The 19,504-nt window shown below is 39.0% G+C and overlaps 1 protein-coding gene across 2 annotated transcripts in view; it reads right to left on the bottom strand.

Annotated features, from left to right (window-relative positions):
• The window catches only part of PTPRO (protein tyrosine phosphatase receptor type O), a 243,943-nt gene that overhangs the window by 51,842 nt on the left and 172,597 nt on the right, over positions 1-19,504 (bottom strand). For both annotated transcript variants that reach the window (XM_086714005.1, XM_086714006.1), the window contains exons 11-13: positions 19,191-19,342; positions 17,894-18,014; positions 95-234 (exon numbers count right to left, since the gene is read on the bottom strand). In XM_086714005.1, the coding sequence (XP_086570131.1) occupies positions 95-234; positions 17,894-18,014; positions 19,191-19,342 (413 nt within the window). The remainder of the gene's footprint in view (positions 1-94; positions 235-17,893; positions 18,015-19,190; positions 19,343-19,504) is intronic.

Below are 19,504 nucleotides of genomic sequence, written 5' to 3' on the forward strand. Positions count from 1 at the left end.
TCTATAGTTTAAACAAATAAAGGACTTGACTTCATTCAGATAATTAGCCTTAATCAAAATCAACTCAGAAAAGAAAAATCAAAATGTACTGTACCTGGAGTTTGGTTTCTTGACTAGAGCCAACTTGTTGACAAAAGACTTCAAAGAAATCAGCTACTCCCTCTTCCACCCACAGCAAAGTCACTGAGGTCTGGGTTTTATTCACGGCAAAGAGTGATTTTGGAGGAGCTGGTTCTGAGCAAAGATAGAGTTTTAAAATTTTATTTCAATTTAATATATTCCTTCTTCTTTCACTAATTGGCAGGATAAAAATAGGCCAAAAACAAAAACAAAAACCAAATACAGGCAGTTGAGAGCACCATCAAAATTTTATATTGCTTTTGAAATATGTCCTTTCACAAAGACAGTGGTCACCTAACTTAGAAGGCAGGGGATTTGGCCTTTTCCTCCCCCTTTCATTATAGTTCTCTTTTTGGAGCACTTCTGTTTTCTACTTCAGCTTTATTATATACATAATCTATTAATAGTTTTTATGTCATCTGCATTGGAGCTAGCACTGCCCTGATAATACAGACTTTCTGTAGGAGACACAAAAATCTGCACTTCAATGGCTGAGAAAAATGAAAGTGGTTTGCTGCTTTCTAATGCAGACATTCAGTCTGGTACTTAGCCAAAAACCTGCTGGAGACTATCTGGAATCATTTTGTCAGAAGAATGGCTTCTTGAAAATGTAGTCGAAATTAAGAGGGGTAGAGTTAAGTACATATGATTTTTTTTTTAAAGAAAAGGATTATGGAAGGGGACTGGATGGTTAATAAAATGTTAGAGGACTGATTTCTTTTTTTTTTTTTTTTAATTTTTTTTTTCAACGTTTATTTATTTTTGGGACAGAGAGAGACAGAACATGAACGGGGGAGGGGCAGAGAGAGAGGGAGACACAGAATCGGAAACAGGCTCCAGGCTCCGAGCCATCAGCCCAGAGCCTGACGCAGGGCTCGAACTCCCGGACCGCGAGATCGTGACCTGGCTGAAGTCGGACGCTTAACCGACTGCACCACCCAGGCGCCCCGAGGACTGATTTCTTTACCTAACTCTTTTAGACACTTCATCTTGATCAATAAATTAATCCATTAGTCAAGGAAACTATGCCCCTTCATCCTCATTTCCAGTAACTGAGTCACTGGATTTGTTGGCTTGAGACCAAATCCCTGCCTGTTCCTCAGTTTTAGGAAGTGATATTGCTGTCTTGATCCCCCATTCTTGAGTCTCTCCTACTCTCCTCTCCGTGCCCTATCATTTGGGTGTTGTCTTTCCCTTGAATTCCTCCAGTACGCAAAGTGCTATGCCTGAACCCCAGTGCTTATGACAGAGTCCCTGTTACCCCCTGTCAGACCTCCTTGACATTGCTTGTTTGACATATCACATATCTTGCTGTTAGGTTCATGAAACATCATACTCCGACCACCCACATGTCCCTGTTAGACAACTACCCAAACTGTTTGCTCGTTACTTGGATTTCTTTTTATTATTTGTCCCATGCCCCCAAGTCTGTCCTCTAGCTCCTGGCTCTTAGTAGTGCTTGAAGAAGCTCTTGAAGGCCATTTCACTCCTTTGACATATACATTATCTTTGTGGGGGAAGGTTTAGACCTTCGTTCTAGAATACCATCCTCATGGCCCTATTCAGAACCAGGAAGTATGTCAGAACCATTCTTCTCATGGTTTAGCCCAGACAACTTAAATTTGTGTGCAACTAAAAAGAAGCATTTTTCTTTCTAGAGCCAATTGACGAGGTTAGGCAGAAGAGCTGAAGAAGGAAAGGGAGGGGGTTAGTCTTGGGCAGGTTTGATTCACAACAGATGTCAGGACCCCTTTCTCATTTGCAATGAATTGTCCACTTGATGAAACATAGCGGTCAGCTTCCACTTCTCACATCCTTTATAACTGTCACTGCCAACAGGTATGAGTCAGAGAATAGGTCCTCTGACTCTCATAGAACTTGAATCTTTGGAGAAAAGTGAGGGTTGTCTGGGGGCAGAGATGGATGATTTTTGGGCTGAACCTTGGTTATGTCTCTTTTCAAAATCCACAAGACAGAATTTCTCCTCAGAGTGCCTCTTAAACTGATTAGGTTCCCTAGGACATTATGTCTTGTTTTTTGTTTTTGTTTTTGTTTTTGTTTTCCCCTGATGGGTAGAAAAAAATCAGTTTAGCTATCCAACAAGAATACCGCCCAAGTCTCAATTTCCAGATCCAACTTTTTACACGTGTATTTCCAATCACCTATCATCCTTGCTTACTCAAATACTTCACTATTGCCTTAACCTCCATAGGGTCAAAATAGACCTTGAGTCCTCCGCCTTCCCGAAATCAGTCTGCTTTCCAACCACTGATACTCTGACGAGCAACACCATTCTCTCAATTGACGAGGCTCTCCTCTGGTTTCTCAGTCCCTGATAGCATATCTTCAAATAATTCTTGTCATCTCTTCCTTTTATCTATTCTTTTTATTATATTGCACGTTCAAGCTTTTGTCATCACACTTTATCAATCAACATGACAGACCTTTAATTCTTTTTCCTGCTTTTAATCAGTTCTTTCTTATTTGTCAATGAAGGCATAAATCACCTAAAATACCACTTTGCTCATGTTAAATCCTATCTGCATAATAATCTATTGTGATCAATGTCTACTGCATCACATCAAACGTGCCAAATTTTGAAGATCCTACTTACATCAGCCACATTTACCCATCCAGCTTCATCACCATCCCTCCTACCCAGAAATGTTTCCTTTGGTAGGGCCAATTTTCTCACTGACTACCATACAAGCAGTACTCTTACTCAACTCATGTATTTCCCTTCAATGTACTTTTCCTTCTATTTGGATCATCCTAAGATCAGGAAAACATCTTCCTTTCTTCCTGAAGCCTTACCTGTTCACTCTGTCTTTTGATGATCTATCCCTTCTCTGACCTTCTGTTACCCTATTTGATCTACGTGAGTAAAGTCCTGATTCTACTAGGTCCCATTTGATTCTTTGAGAACAAATACCATGTGTTATAAATTATTTTTGTCTTCACCTTGAACTAGTCACCTGAAATTGCTCAATAAATCTTATCTATTGACTGATTTAAACCACAGGTCAAGATTCATCAATCAGAGCTGTTAAGATTTAAGCATCAGGCAAGATCAGGCACATTGGGGTTGAATTTTGATGTCCTCTGCCTTTTTACAGTGATCGTGTTGCTAAAATTACCAGCTTTTAATGGCAGAGTCAAAGATTGCCATGAATTGTAAGCGTTCTCAGTGGTCCAAAGATTATGACTTTAATAATGGAGTAGAGGTTTCTTTGGGTCTGGCTAAAAAATGTGAATCTAGGTGATAAGTTGGATCCTCAGGTAAATCTCCAAAGGCCACAAAACAAATTTTTCCTTTCCTTTGGCCAGCCACAAAACAAATTTTTCCTTTCAGGTGTTATGCAGGGGCAAGAGATGATTCCAAAGTCACTGCACCCATTATCTCAGTATTCTTTTCTGAAAGATATATGCATATTAGCTCTGTAGGTCAATGAATAACATACACAAATCACCTGTTTGAGGACTGTTTAGGATTTTTGTGATAGGTATATTTCTTTAGCTGTTTTGGGGAGAAATTTCACTCAGCTATTCCAAACAAAGAAAATTACTGCAATATTTCATAAGTGGAGGTGTAATTGGGTTGAGAAGGGATTCTAATTAAATTTCACTACACAAGACAACATCTGCCCCAGGAAATGTATTAAATGTTAGAATTGTATTGTTCAAAGTAGTAGCTATTAGCCACATACAGCTACTGACTATTTGAAATATGGCTAGTCTAAATTGAGAGGTGCTATAAGAGTGACAGACTGAATTTTGAAGACTTAGTACAAAATAAGAATAAAAATATCTCATTTATATTTCTTTATATCAATTACATATTAGAGTGATACTACTTTGGATATATTTGGTTAAATAGACATATTAAACTCAATTTCACCTATCTCTTCTTAGTATTTTGTAACGTGGCCACTAGAAAATTTAAAATTACATATATGGCTCTCATTATATTTCAATTGTACAGGATGGGGTTAGAGCATTCCTTCTTGCTTGGTAGAGCAGAAGTGTGGAAATTCTTGGCAGAAGCTGCTTAGAGAGGCCCCCCTTTTGCTGTCTATCTCCTCTCATAAGAAGGCAAGGTCAGCTAAACTCCATAGCCTAGCATGACTTAGATGATTTCTGTTTCCCATCCTTGGGCATGAGACCAAAAGGGAGTGGTGGCTAAATACTGTCCAGGCAATTTCATGTGATAGGGAATACGATGACATGCAAACGCCTTTTGATTGGTCTGTGTTATGGGCTAAATTGTGTTCACTCACATTCCTATGTTGTAGACCTAAGCCCCAGCACCTCAAAAATGTGAATGTATTTGGAGATAGGGCCCTTCAACAGGTAAATTGAAGTGATGCCCTTAGGGTGGGCGCTAATCCAGTTTGACTGGTGTTCTTATAAGAAGAGGAAATTTGGGCAAAGAGACACCAAAGATGAATGGGTTCAGAGAAGAAACCATGTGAGGACATAGCTGGAAGGCGGTCACCTGGAAGCCCAGGAGAAGGGTCTCGGAGAAACCAAACCTGCTGATATCTTCTTCTTGGACTTTTAGCCTCCAGAACTGTGAGAAAATAAATGTCTATTGATTAAGCCACCCGATCTGTGATATTTTGCTATGGAGCTCTAGCAAATGAATACAGTCTCTTACTATTCAAAATCTCAAATATAGTCTAGCTTATAAAAGGGAGGGATAGAGAGACCTCAATGATTGTATGAAGAGTCAATGAGCTTTAAGACAATGGACACAAAAACTCTTTATATAATATAAAGAGCCACGTAGATATTAGCTATAGAAATCCCCCTGGCTACTATCACTGTCTACTTTCCAAAGTGACATTTGAAATCTCAACTCCTTCAAAATTCCCTTGCTTCATAATGTCAGATTTCCTTTTGTTTAAAATCATTTCAGAGTCCACGATGTTTGTTGTGAGACTGTGGATATGGGGAAAGGAGACAGATGTACTATTTTTACAAAATAAGGTAGAGATACAGAATTGTTTGCTTTAAAATATTTTTGAACAGCTTTCTAGCGTTGCTGGTGTTATACTCAACTGTCTGGCCCTCTTCTTCCCTTCTCTTCTCTCCTTTTCAGTGCCTGTCCTATTTGAGTGGGGAATCCAACCTAATTTTATAAGGAAATTAAATACAATGCGCAGAACATGGGCAGAAAGGAAAGCTGTAAGGCTACCTCTACCATTTAATTTAGATTGGATTATGAAAGGCTCAAGCTGTTCCCTAGGATCTCAGGGGAGTGAAGGTGACCTTGAGTAAAGTATGAGCTAGTGCCTGATTCTTATTCTTTGTTCTGGCAGCAAATTTCTTCCTTTCCTAGGAAATTCCAGAGGGAGTCAGGTGTAATAGTTAGAGTTGGAGAAGAATAGAATGTATTTATTGCCTAAAAACCATCTTTTCCTGACAATTATTACATTGTTTCTTATTTTAATGTGACCCATTGGTTTAGCTGCTGAAAGAATGATGCTAATGAGGCCAAGATTATATCCGTGAGGGCCCATTAGTTTTACAAATGTGTGACATTGGTGATAAGAGGAATTCAACCAAAACACATTGTAAAAAAACGGTCAATATGACAAAATCGATTTTCAATCCTCGGTATCAGTGACAGCAATTTGCTGGTATCCTCTTCAGATAACAAAGAACGGTTCAACATCTATATTATTGTATGTCTTTTACATCTATTTTTATTTCCCTCAAGGCAGGCAGTTCCTCCTTCGGCAGTGTAAGCCGTGTAACTTATATTCAACTTGGTCAGAGAAAACACCTGGGACTGAAACAGTGTCAGCCACATAAAGTATGTCCAATGTGGTCAAAAACAACATCCGCAACAGAAAGAAATATTCGAAAGAAAAAGCAAAGTGGTAGAGAAATTATTATTTTTTTTATTTTTATTTTATTTTTTTTTTACGTTTATTTATTTTTTGAGACAGAGACAGAGCATGAACGGGGGAGGGTCAGAGAGAGAGGGAGACACAGAATCGGAAACAGGCTCCAGGCTCTGAGCGGTCAGCACAGAGCCCGACGCGGGGCTCGAACTCACGGAGTGTGAGATCGTGACCTGAGCCGAAGTTGGCCGCTTAACCGACTGAGCCACCCAGGTGCCCCAGGTAGAGAAATTATTCATAATGAGTTCAGACTGATATGCAATGAAATTAAGAAGATGAAAATTTATATTAAAGAACAGAAACTTGTGTTAGAGCTGAAGTTTACTAAGCCTATTCTCTTGTCAATTTAGGGACGTTCTTTAAAAAAAAAATTTTTTTTAGTGTTTATTTATTTTTGAGAAAAAAGAGTATGAGCGGCGGGGGTGGGGGGGGGCAGAGAGAGAGGGAGACACAGAATCGGAAACATGCTCCAGGCTCCGAGCTGTCAGCACAGAGCCCGAGGTGGGGCTCGAACTCACGAACCACGAGATCATGACCTGAGCTGAAGTCAGGCGCTTAAGCTACTGAGCCACCCAGGCGCCCCAGGGAGATTCTTTTAATAAATAATGAGCAAAGTTAAAAACAACATTGGGAAATATTTTTTAAAATTCAGGCAAATATTACATTATAATTAGGCCATTTCCATATCGAAAACACACAATTTTCTCAGGAATTAGAAATACCCATGATTTCCATTACATTTTAAATAAATTCTTTATGGCTTAATGATAGCAAGTGTAACATCCCCTTCTGTGAGTCATTGGGTGTTTCTATGGTTTTCCCAGCTCAACTAACTTCTAACGATTAGCAGAATTTTTCAAAGAAAGCTTTCATTTAACTTTACTTAGTTTCAAAACAGTATATCTAACTTCCTCTTTTTTTTTTTTTTGGTTCCAAGAATATGATTTTATTTTTTTACTTAGCATTTTTATTTAGTTAAGAGTTATTTTCACCAAATTCTTAGAAAAGGATCACTACCCTCATTGTATCATTAGCCTTGTTGCCTTTATTCTGAACTCAGGTATGAACTTTAAAACTGGAAGGAATATTAAAGATTATTTAGTCCAGACCCTCACTTTGTAGATGAGGCAACTGAAATCCAGAGGGCTTAACCCACTTTTCTATGGTAACACAACTTGTCTGTGAGAACAAGAACTAGGATCCAGGGGCGCCTGGATGGCTCAGTCGGTTGAGTGTCAGACTTTGGCTCAGGCCTGATCTCATGGTTCATGGGTTTGAGCCCTGCATCGGGCTCTGTGCTGACAGCTCAGAACCTAGACCCTGCTTCAGATTCTGTCTGTGTCTCTTTCTGCTCCTTCCCTGATCATGCTCTGTCTCTCTCTCTCAAAAATAAATAAATGTTAAAAAAAAAAAAAAAAAAACTGGGATCCAGACCTCTGCACACCTAGTTAAGGGTCCTTCTACACCTGGATTCCTCCCTGAAAATGTGGGTGTTTGCCATCTATTTCCATATAACTGAGGATGATAGGGCTTTCTGAAAAGTTCCTCTTTCCCCAAAGGGCAACTTTTCCACAATGGGCAGTTGCTTATACGTTGAGATCACTACATCATAGTTGCTGCCCTATCAGTCCACGTCATGGGGTGCAGGGGAAGTGCTTTTAAGGACTTCCTTAAAAGGATGTCCTTTTTGTGTGGCTTGGCTGTGGGCATCTGGAAATGGCAGTGAAACTCAGGAGACCACAGTGAGAAATGGGAGAGAGAGAGATTGAGAAGAGGCATCAGTTAGCCTCAGGACTAGGAACGGAGCCACGGAACATGACATGCCTGGCATTCCAACCCAGAAGCTAATGCTGGCATGAAGCTGCTGGCCGTGTAGGACCATACATGAAGGCTGCTGGCCACGTAGGGCCTTACAAGAAGGGCAGCAGGGCAATCATGGTCCTCTGAAAACCTAAAGAACACGCTTGTAAGAAGTCAGTAGGAGAAATCTCCCACAAGCTTCCATCATCGCTCTCACCCGACGGGCCTACTCTATTGGCGGCCTTATGCTCTGTCACTCTTCCTTACTACAGATTCACTCCGTCTAAGGCCACCCCCTCTGCTGGCACCCCGGGGTCCTGTCTCCTCTGGCCCAAGCAAGGCACATCATTTTAATGAGCGTCACCTTCTAAACTATCCTGCACCATCAATTTTCCCTTTTCTGTTGAATCATTTTGATTAGCCGTTGAAAAGCTGTTTCCACCCACTTAAAAAAATAGAAAGAAAGACAAAACAAATCCAACCAAACAAATAAAAACTCTTGGCTTCTTTTTTCCTCAGCTCCTGCTCATTTTCTCTCCTCTTTATAATCACACTTCTCAAAAGTTTTGTTATTCCAGCTGTCTTCCTTTTTTCTTTTATTCTCTCTTGAATTACTTTTTTAAAAGAAAAGTTTATTTATTTTGAGAGAGAGAGAGAAGGAGAGCAGGGCAGGGGGAGAGAGAGTGGAGAGAGAGAATCCCAAGCAGGCTCCCCACTGTCAGTGCAGAGCCCGATGTGGGGTTTGAACTCATGAACCGTGAGATCATGACTTGGGTGGAAGCTTAACCGACTGAGCCACCCAGGCGCCCTCTCTTGAATTACTTTTAGTAGCATAATTTTCCCTCACTATTCCACCCAAATGCCTCCTTTCTGAATCACCAATAACTCCTGGGTTGCCAATTCTCACTCCACATCTTACTTGACTTACCAGCAGGTGTAAGCTGATCAATCAAGTACTTTCTTCGCTTGGTTCTTTGGACATCACACTTTTCTGTGCTCCTTTGTCCTTTACCGGCCACTCCTTCTCTGGCTCTTTTGCTGGTTCCCTCACACCATTTCCATTTCTTAACATTGGAGTGCCAGGGCTCAGTCCTTGGATAGCATGCTTTCTTCTTCATTCACTCCCTGATAACTTCATCAAGTCTGTTTCCTGACCCTCAAACTTATACCCCCAATCCTTAAATCTCCCAGAATCCAAGCTCTTTTATCTAATTGCCTACTCAGTATCTGTTCCTTAATATTTAACAGGTACCTTCAAATGTGGATGCATCCAAATCTGAGCTTCTGATCTTTCACCCAAATCTGCCTCTCCCATGATCTTCCCCAACTCAATAAATAGCACCTCTGTCCTTCCAACTGCTCAGGGCCAAGATCTTGGCATCTTCAAGATAAATTTTGAATCTGCTCACGGCTCATCACCTTCACAGCAACCACCCTGGCACAGGCAAGTATAATCTTGTATTTGGGTAGACGCAGTAGTCTCCTAACTCTAAGGTGACTGTGTAATTTATCAAATATGTCCAAAGTGGAATACTTTTAGGGAAGAAAAGAATTGCAAAAGAGGATGACTAGTCTTTAACTGATCTATAGCAGTGTAAACTGGTATTATGTGTGGTAACTGGGACGTAAGGTCATCTTATCTACCTGGTTTCCTGTTTTACCTTGATCCCTGAACACTATTCTTACCAAAGTGATCTTGTGAAACTTGTCAGGTCATATGACTCCTTAGCTTGAACCATCTACTGGAATATCATCTCACTTGGTGTGAAATGTCTTTTCAACGACTCCACATGATCTGCTCCTTTGTTACTTCTCTATCCTCTTTTCTACTGCTCTCTCTCTCTCTTGTTCCTTCCACTTCAGCCACACTACCTTCCTGATCTTTTCTTGAACTTCCAGGTATACCACTGCTTCTGGAGGTTTGCACCTGCAGTTGCCTATGCCTACAAAATCTCCCAGTTATCTGTTTGGCTCACTCCTTTACCTCCTTCAGGTTTTGACTGAAATATCACCTTCACAGTGAAGCTTAACTTATGCCACCGCCTACAAAAATTGCACTCTGCTTCTCATTGTGCTTCTTTCTCTGCCTCATTTTCCTCCACAGCATCTGACGTCCTTATATTTGTGTTTATTGTCTCTTTTTCTCCAGTAGAATGAGGGTAGAAATTTTTGTCAGTCTTGTTCGTTTCTGTATTCTGAGCACCTAGATTAGTATGTAACACATAGTAAATGCTAAATAAATATGTGTTGATTGATAGAATAAATTAATTTTTTAAATGTGTATCTTTGAAACAGAGACAGAGAATGAGTGGGGGAAGCGCAGAGGGAGAGAGAGACACACAGAATCCGAAGCAGGCTCCAGGCTCGGAGATGTCGGCACAGAGCCCAATGCGGGGCTCGAACTCGTCAACCATGAGATCGTGATCTGAGCCGAAGTCAGATGCCTAACTGACTGAGCCACCCAGGTGCCTCTAGAATAAATTACTTTTCAAAGCATAGTAGTTTAATTAATTTATTAGTTTTTTTTCTGACTGGCAGTCAATATAGATGGGTGGACGGATGGATGGACAGATGGATAGATAGATAGATAGATAGATAGATAGATAGATGAGAGATAGAACGGATATGCATATTTTCTTTCTTATTTCACTTTCCTCTTCCCTTCCATACATTCATTCATCCATCCATCTTTCCTTTTCTCTGTGCTACATTAACACAATTTATTCACATTTAGATCTTATTAAGCTCATTTCTTTTTGGTGGGGGGTGAGAGGGGTAACAAGGTAGTCACTTACCAGGACATGATCCAAGAAAAGGGCACGGGAGGATAGAGAGAGGTACATTAGACTTCAGTAGGCTCTGACTCACAGCATTTCACTCACTTCTTACCAAAAATAAGGGCTGCATATATCCAAGCAACCATTTCCCAAACTGTTAACTCAATGATTTCAACATAAGAATAAACAAATGTTCTCAACTGAGCATGAGATCATGAAGGGCAGTACTGTATAATAGCTGGGTTTTTCTTAAGTAAGAAATTACATTTCATCAAAATAGAAATAATTATTTGTAATCACTGAAATTTTATGACCGAGAGATTGTAATATGCCCCAAATTCCTAACACCTGAAAATATATTGATTCTTTCTTATCCATAGCCAAACTATGTTTAAAGGTTTCTAATCTATATAAAGTTTTTCATGACTGAGATTAAGAAAATCAAGCCAATGTTATTAATACCCAAACTCCAAAAGAGGAAGAGAGAAAACCACACAGTGGGTGTGAAATTCCTTCCTTCTCTATTAGGAGTTTTTCACTGAAAAAAGAAGTTTATAGAAAAAAAATACACTCCAAATCCAGGAAAACATAAACAGCAGATGGACAAAAAGTGCCAAATCACTGTTTCTTGACTCAGACTCAACAATGTGTGAAGTCAAATTTCTCTAGGTTGCAGCTTGCTCAGATGAGGACATTTCATTCAATTACCTCCAAACCTCTCCTGGCACTGAAGTTACCTGATTCCTTATCTTGAACCTGTCTGAACACAGCTGTGGTCAGGATACTGCAGAAGTTTGACAGTGATGGTGTATACATTCTGTTTTTGGTTTTCCCTGACCTCGTTGGCTATACCTTCCCAGTCTCTCTGCTCAGTGTCCAAGTGCTGGAAGTGGTTCTTCTCTATTTCTGCTTACTAGTTAGTGATCTCATCTAGACACTCCAAAATTTATATTTCTAGCCCAGAATTCGCTGCTGATATTCAGACACATAACAAGAATCATTTTATTTGACAACTGTATTTGGATGACCTCTCAGTTTGGTTTTGTTTTTTTTTAGTCCAGAGAAGAATCTTTGATTCTCATCCTATCCCAAAGTCACTCCTTTTCTAGTTTTTCTAGTTGTGTCAGTCTCAGTGAATTGTACCACCATCCAGCCTAGTTGCTTAAGAGTAAAGCCTAGGAGTTAATTTTAATTTCCCTTTCTCTTATTTCCTATTTTCACCCCACAAGCAAGTTCTATGGACACAACCTCCAAAATAACTCCTAAATTCTGTCCATTTGTCTTCATCTCCATTATTACCACTTAACTAAAAGTTGCCCTCATTTCCAATGGAACTTACTGAATTAGAATGTTATTTTTTTTTTTCACGTTTATTTATTTTTGAGAGATAGAGCATGAGTGAGGGAGGGGCAGAGAAAGAGGGAGATACAGAATCCAAAGCAGGCTCCAGGCTCTGAGCTGTCAGCACAGAGCCTGATATGGGGCTCGAACTCACGAACTGTGAGATCAAGACCTGAGTCGAAGTCAGACACTTAACCAACTGAGTCACCCAGGCGCCCCGAATTAGAATGCTATTTTTTTAATATGAAATTTATTGTCAAATTGGTTTCCATAAAACACCCAGTGCTCATCCCAACAGGTACCCTCCTCAATGCCCATCACCCACTTTCCCCTCCATCCCACCCACCATCAACCCTCAGTTTATTCTCAGTTTCTAAGAATCTCTTATGGTTTGCATCTTTCCCTCTCTGTAACTTTTTTTCTCCCCCTTCCCCTCACCCATGGTCTTCTGTTAAGTTTCTCAGGATCCACATAAGAGTGAAAACATATGGTATCTGTCTTTCTCTGTATGACTTATTTCACTTAGCATAACACTCTCCAGTTCCATCCACGTTGCTACAAAAAGCCATTTTTCATTCTTTCTCATTGCCAAGTAGTATTCCATTGCATATATAAACCACAAATTCTTTATCCAGTCTCACCTCTGTTGCTTAACATAGTGTTGGAAGTTCTAGCATCAGCAATCAGACAACAAAAGGAAATCAAAGGCATCAAAATTGGCAAAGATGAAGTCAAGCTTTCACTTTTTGCAGATGACATGATATTATACATGGAAAACCCGACAGACTCCACCAAAAGTCTGCTAGAACTGATACGTGAATTCAACAAGGTTGCAGGATACAAAATTAATGTACAGAAATCAGTTGCATTCTTATACACTAATAATGAAGCAACAGAAAGGCAAATAAAGAAACTGGTCCCATTCACAATTGCACCAAGAATCATAGAATACCTAGGAATAAACCTAACCAAAGATGTAAAAGATCTGTATGCTGAAAACTATAGAACACTTATGAAAGAAATTGAAGAAGATATAAATAAATAGAAAAACATTCCATGTTCATGGATTGGAAGAATAAATATTGTTAAAATGTCCATACTACCCAAAGCAATCTACACATTCAATGCAATCCCAATCAAAATTTCACCAGCATTCTTCTTGAAACTAGAACAAGCAATCCTAAAATTTGTATGGAACCACAAAAGACCCTGAATAGCCAAAGTAATATTGAAGAAGAAAACCGAAACGGGAATGTTATTTTTAAAGTTAGGGCACATGGTGCCTTAATCGGTCTCCCTATCTTCACTGGTAACCCAACAATCCTTCCTCCCTTGAGCAACCAGAGGGATTATTTTAAATATGTCAGATTGTTTATTTTTAATTCTTTAAATTCTCTCTTATTACACTCAAAATAAAATCTCAACTCCATCTTCTTAAAAATCCTGTATAATTTGGTCTCTGCCTATTCCTTCTGCTTTGCATGCCCTTTCCCAAACTTTTCATGGCAGATCCTTTCTTGTGATTCATATCTCTCATCATTGCTTCCTCAGAGAAAGGTTTGCTGCTTATACACTGTCCCACACTACCCTGTTTTAATGTGGTACACAGCACTTCTTACCATCTCCCCCTTCGGCAGATCCTAAGCTCCTTGTGAACAGAAACTGAACCCTTCGAGTTCATTATTACAAGTAGTCTGGCATCTGGGCAATTCTTAGAAGGTTCTCAGTATGTATTCGTTGAATGAATTCATGAATGGATATTCTACTACCATAGAGCTATTTTGTGATAGGCCCAACCCTTCTCATCCCTATTTCTTTCCCTTTCTTTCTTTTTTGAATGGTTGCTTATCTGGTGTAAACTTACCCAATTCTCTTGAAGTTGGCCCAGAGTTTCAAGTGGGTTCACCAAGACCAGAAGTTATGACTGGTTGCTGGTTGAAGCCACAGTTGCATGTAGACCAGTAAGTTCTTGTAAAATGACATTTCTTAGCGCAGATTTGATTCACATTTGTATTGACTGCCAAAGGGAACTGTCATCACATACCCCCATGGTACCGTGAAACTGCTGACAACCTACAATTCTTAATAGGATGATGGGCTCAATGCCCTGCAAACAGTATCACTGTTGGTAGATGTCTTCTTGTGGATGCTGATCGGTGACATAATATTTGAGAATCTTTGGCAATTGCTTTGAGGCTCTCTACCCTTGCACATACCATCCTGGATTACTTTATATTATACTGGACTCAATCATAGCCTGGTTTCTTCCCATAGATGTAGATCCTGTCCTCCATGATACCAAGTAGAGCCATTGCAAAGAGGCTTTTATCACAGAGAAACCGACCTCAGGGTTAGCCAAACCAGTTTTGGTCCTAGCTTTAACAACATCATTCTGATTCACACTAGCCTTAAAAATCTGTGTGCCAGAGTTGCAGGTTTCTGTAAAGTAGAATTCATATGACTTCTATGGAACACCGAATGAATGCTATAAAGGAACATAAAATGACTAGAATGAAAGTTCTATGAAATAAGATAACTGCAATCAGTTATTACTAAAGCAAAATGTTATTTTACTTCTTTGAAAGATAAAATTTGGTAGAATGTATTCAACTTTGAGGTCTGTGGTTGCAGTTCGGTTCAATAAATATCTATTGAGCACCTACAGTAGGCAAGGCCATATGTGTTATGGAAAATTGAAAGAACCAAAAAACAATAGTGTGATGAGTGGAATAGAAAATAGACTTCTAGACAAATGGATGACAAGTGAAATTATTTAGTTTTCAGGGGGAAAAAGGCCGAGTTCAGGCACATTATATACAGATTGTCTTGTTTTCAGAGAGCAACGATGTAGAAGCAGTATTTTGTCTGATATTTAGATCATAAAAAGGAAAACCTTATTGATTTTAAGAAATAATTTTTATGGAAACTGGCCTTCCCTTCTTGAAAAGTTTAAAGGACCTTTCTGCACTGGTTTAAGTAGTCCTGCCTGCTAACAGGAAGATATGGAACCTCAAAACCTCATGATAAATTTGGGCTGGGAACTATCATGATTTTTACTCATATGCCTGTGTAGTGTGAGTATAATTGTACCAGCTCAGGAATTTAACTCATACTCCTGATCATATATCAACCATAATGTCACATTATGGCAACAGTGAGGCTCTCGATAGGCTCCCTAATTGCTGCTTTGGTAAGACTCACCTCTGAACAAACCAAATGAGTTAGAGAAAGCAGCTAGGACCCAAGAAACACTTACAGCCTCCTGTAATCATAAAGCTGGGGAAAAGAAAGTCATGGGGAATGTGAGCATAATCTTTAAGCAATTCCAGTTACCTGGAAACGAGTTTTGAATGGATTTTTATATCCACGAAGGACAAAATCAGAGATAGCAGTTGCAAGTGATAGGCAGGCAATTTTTTTTTATAGACAGATCACACAACGTTGGAAGCTGGTGATCTCCACATTCCTAGAGTTGAAGTACAGACCGTTGGGGAAGAAGAGCAGATTGCCTGCAGTGAATGAAATTGAACTCGTGGTTCTCAATGGGAAGGTGTTTGTAAATTTGTAGGCATGTTTTTAATAGCCACCAGGAAGGTTGTTAACTGGGCTTCTGTAGGCAGGAAGCAGAAATGCTAGATGTTCTGCAATGATCAAGAAAGCTCCAAACAGAAAAACTGTCCCAAGTCCACATCCCACATATGTTTGTAATGTCATACCAGAATAAATCCACTATAAATGTAATTGCAAGTACTTTATCACATAATAATGTTAGAAAAGATTTTCCGGAAGTTGAGTAAAATAATTTAGAAGAAAGTTGTCATTAAGAAAAATACCTAAATGGAATTAAGGTGTTATTTACAAATTACTCAATAATTTACTTTTTCTGCCAATAGTTTCTATTTAATATGTTATGTATCTCCAGCTACCTATTTAATTTTATTTATTTATTTAAAAATTTGTTAATGTTTATTTATTTTTGAGAGAGAGAGAGAGACAGACAGACAGACAGAGTGTGAGTGGGAGAGGGGCAGAGAGAGAGGGAGACACAGAATTCGAAGCAGGCTCCAGGCTCCCAGCTGTCAGCACAGAGCCCGATGTTCAAACCATGAGATTATGACCCGAGCTGAAGTCAGATACTTAACCAACTGCACCACCCGGACAACCCTAATTTTAAAGGGTGTCAGTGTGAGGATTTAATTTTTGCCATGGCCAATAGAAGACAAAAAGATTTAAGACTGAGTGTTTTATGCACTGAATTATAGAGAAAAGCAACTACTGGGGAAACTAAGGAAAGACTGTGTTTTGTTTTGTTTTGTTTTGTTTTGTTTTGTTTTGTTTGGGATTTGCTACGAGTTTTCTAAAGCTACATCCCTACCAGCAATGGTACTCCGGGTGTTTGTTTAAGCTGCTAATAAAACACCCTGGATCAGTCTTTACCTACAGCTACACCTATAAACATATGTGGTGAGAGTGACAATTTGACACTCTTAGGAACAGACTTAGATACAGACTATAAATTAGCAGACATACGAAACAGGATGTCAGTAAGTTGCATTAAGTGTTTTGAAAATATTCTTATTTTCAATATTACCATTCTCTATACTGTTAATTTTCAAAATATAAAAAGGAGATCTCTGCTGTGAAAATCACACATTGAAGTGCATTCATTTCTAGGTGGCCCCTCTTACACTGACACTACCCCACAACTTTTTGCCAATCCATTCTCTTGCCGCTGCTGATTATAGACTATTATCCCTGAGGTCCCTTTATGTATCAGAAACTAAATGTATACCTCACTATGTGGAAAACTGTTGAATGTAGAAGATGTGTTTTGTGCTAAATAGTGTCACTTCCTAGTTGTATTTCATAATATAAATAATTATTTTGACACTACACTACACAATCATTTCCAGCTCATTTGCAAGAATATTACACTTTCCTCATTTCCCCTCATCCACAGCCTATTATTTTTCTTGGCATGTTCTCTTTACTTTAATTAAGGTTATTTTCCTCTTTCTCTCATCACATGCAAATACATGTAGTCTCTTACTACTTATCCTAATTCTAACTTTTATTCAAGGGTCCACTTGTACTTATGCTTGCTCAGTTATTTATTCACTCCTTTATTTCCTTTTATACGTGCATGGAAGAACTACTGATTCCTTCACTGCTTGTAAACTTCAACTTTTTCATTTTAATTATGTGCAGTCATTAGACAATTCCATTATGACTTACAGAAGCACTGTATCTGAACAAATACACAGGGAATCCATATGATTTTGTTATAATTTTTTCTTTTACCTTGGTTTTACACTATAGTTAGGACATTATATCAACTTTGAAAATCAGTAGGTGGGTTATTTTATCTATAAGTCTCAATTTGAGATATTAAAAAGGGCATCACATAATACTTACATGAGAAAGGAATGGTGTCTGATAGGGGTTGAAAGCACTGCACTAGATAATCTCTAAGGCTTTTCCTTTTCTAAATTCCTAAAACTTCTTCGTTTCTCTAATCTCACTAAGGATGGGGAATACTCCTGACTCCCAGAATAGCAAATATTCCATTCACAGAAACCTATATTAAGTTGAACGAGGGCGCCTGGGTGGCTCAGTCGGTTAAGTGTCCGACTTAAGCTCAGGTCATAATCTCACAGTTCATGAGTTGGAGCCATGCGTCAGGATCTCTGCTATAAGCACAGAGCCTGCTTTGGATCTTCTGCCCTCCTCTCTCTCTCTCTGCCCCTCTCCTGCTCATTCTCTGTCTCTCAAAAATACATAAACATTTAAGTTGAACATACATGTTTATGTTGCACTTATGAAAGAGAGTGAACATTTTTCTGTTATTTCATCGAATTGAAAAGACCATGACAAATCAAGAGATGCAAACGCTAGTTCTCTGGGCATGACTATTTTCACAAACACCCCCAGGTATATTTTTCTTACCTAGCTTGACAAGGCGGAGCATGGAGGTATTACTTCCTCTTTCAGTGCAAGCGGTTACTGAGAGGTTGTAGATATCTCCTGGAGGCAGACTGAGAATCGCAGTCATGACATTGCGTGTTACCTGAAAGATCCATCAAGATTGAAGGTTTAAACTTCTAATGAACTTGAACTAGAATACCACTCCAAACAACTACAGGGCTATGGTAGGCATTCTCTCTATTCTATGCTGCTTTCTACAGTTGATTACAACCCTACGGATACTTTATTTCCTTTGAAAATGATATGAATTCCTCAACTGAACCAAATGCAAGGTAGCTCTACACGTGCACAATAAATATCAGGACATTTTTGCAATTAATCCTCTATTTAGAATAGGTACTACTTTGATACTTTTCTTCTTATTCACAGCAAATTTTAGAAAAGGCAACTGCTAGGTGTCTGCTGATATGTATATAACTCAGCCCTAGCTGAGAAGCTCAGAAGACACCTAGTCATATCTATAGCCACCTGGTTTCTTAACTAAAGACTACATTTCCTAGTTTCCTCTATAGCTAGAGGGAACCATGCTATCTACTTCTAACCAATGGATCATAAATGGAAGTCATATGGGCAGCTTATAATCCTGTCTACACTCTGTAAGTGCTGGGCCTCCATATCTTCTCCTTTCCTCTCCCCGCATGCTAGAATATGGATATAATGATGATAAGGTTCAGCTATGCAAATGAAGACTACACAGTTCTAGAAGAAACAACAAGACAGAAAGAATCTGGACCCCTGGATGATTGATCCTTTACAGCAGAGGTGCTCTGACAGTTCTATGCTAGCATGAGAGAAACAAGCCTTAATTTTCTTCGAGCTATGCTCTTTTTTTTTTTTTACAGTAGTTTAGTCTGTAGCCTAACGCCATGTCAAAAGTGTAATAAAGCAGGAGAAAAATCAGTATTTCCAATGTACCCAAATATTTAGGCATTGGTGATATATGGAGAAAATATCAAAACATATTAACTGTGGTTTTCTTGAAAATGTTTGACATCCTGAATAAAAACCTCAAATCATAACTTTCAATGTAAAGGATGAGTAGTTTTAACTATTAGAGATCACTATTAAAGATTAAAAGGTAAACTCTCTGAAAGGAGGAATTTAATTTTTTTTTACTGTCCCTTCTCCGGAGCCCAAAACAGTGCCAACTGGCATAAACCATTTGTTTAATGTTTCAATAAGTGTTTGCTTAATGGTTTTCAAGAGTTCATGTAAATAAACGTTCAGATGCCCGATATTGGGATTCAAAAAAACATACACTCTTTTTAATTTTCTTCTTTCCTTCTGCAACAACCATCCAGTGTAACATTCTAGAATGGGAGAGGTCAGTTGTGTCGTCTCCATATGTCCAACTGATATATAACAGACTGTTGAAATACTCCACAGATGTGATTTCTGGAGCAACTGGGGCTACAAGGAAGGTAAGAGACACATTTTAGTTTAATAAGAGACTAATAATAATTAAAGTACTTACCAATAGAGAATGCAATCCCATGTAGAGTTAATTTAGAGAATTAAAATTCACACCATAAAGGGGTACCTGGTGCCTCAGTTGGTTAAGCATCGGACTCT

The sequence above is a fragment of the Puma concolor genome, chromosome B4, assembly GCF_028749965.1.
Source record: "Puma concolor isolate L17-30 chromosome B4, mPumCon1.1.hap2, whole genome shotgun sequence".
In the NCBI taxonomy this organism is placed as follows: Eukaryota; Metazoa; Chordata; class Mammalia; order Carnivora; family Felidae; genus Puma; species Puma concolor.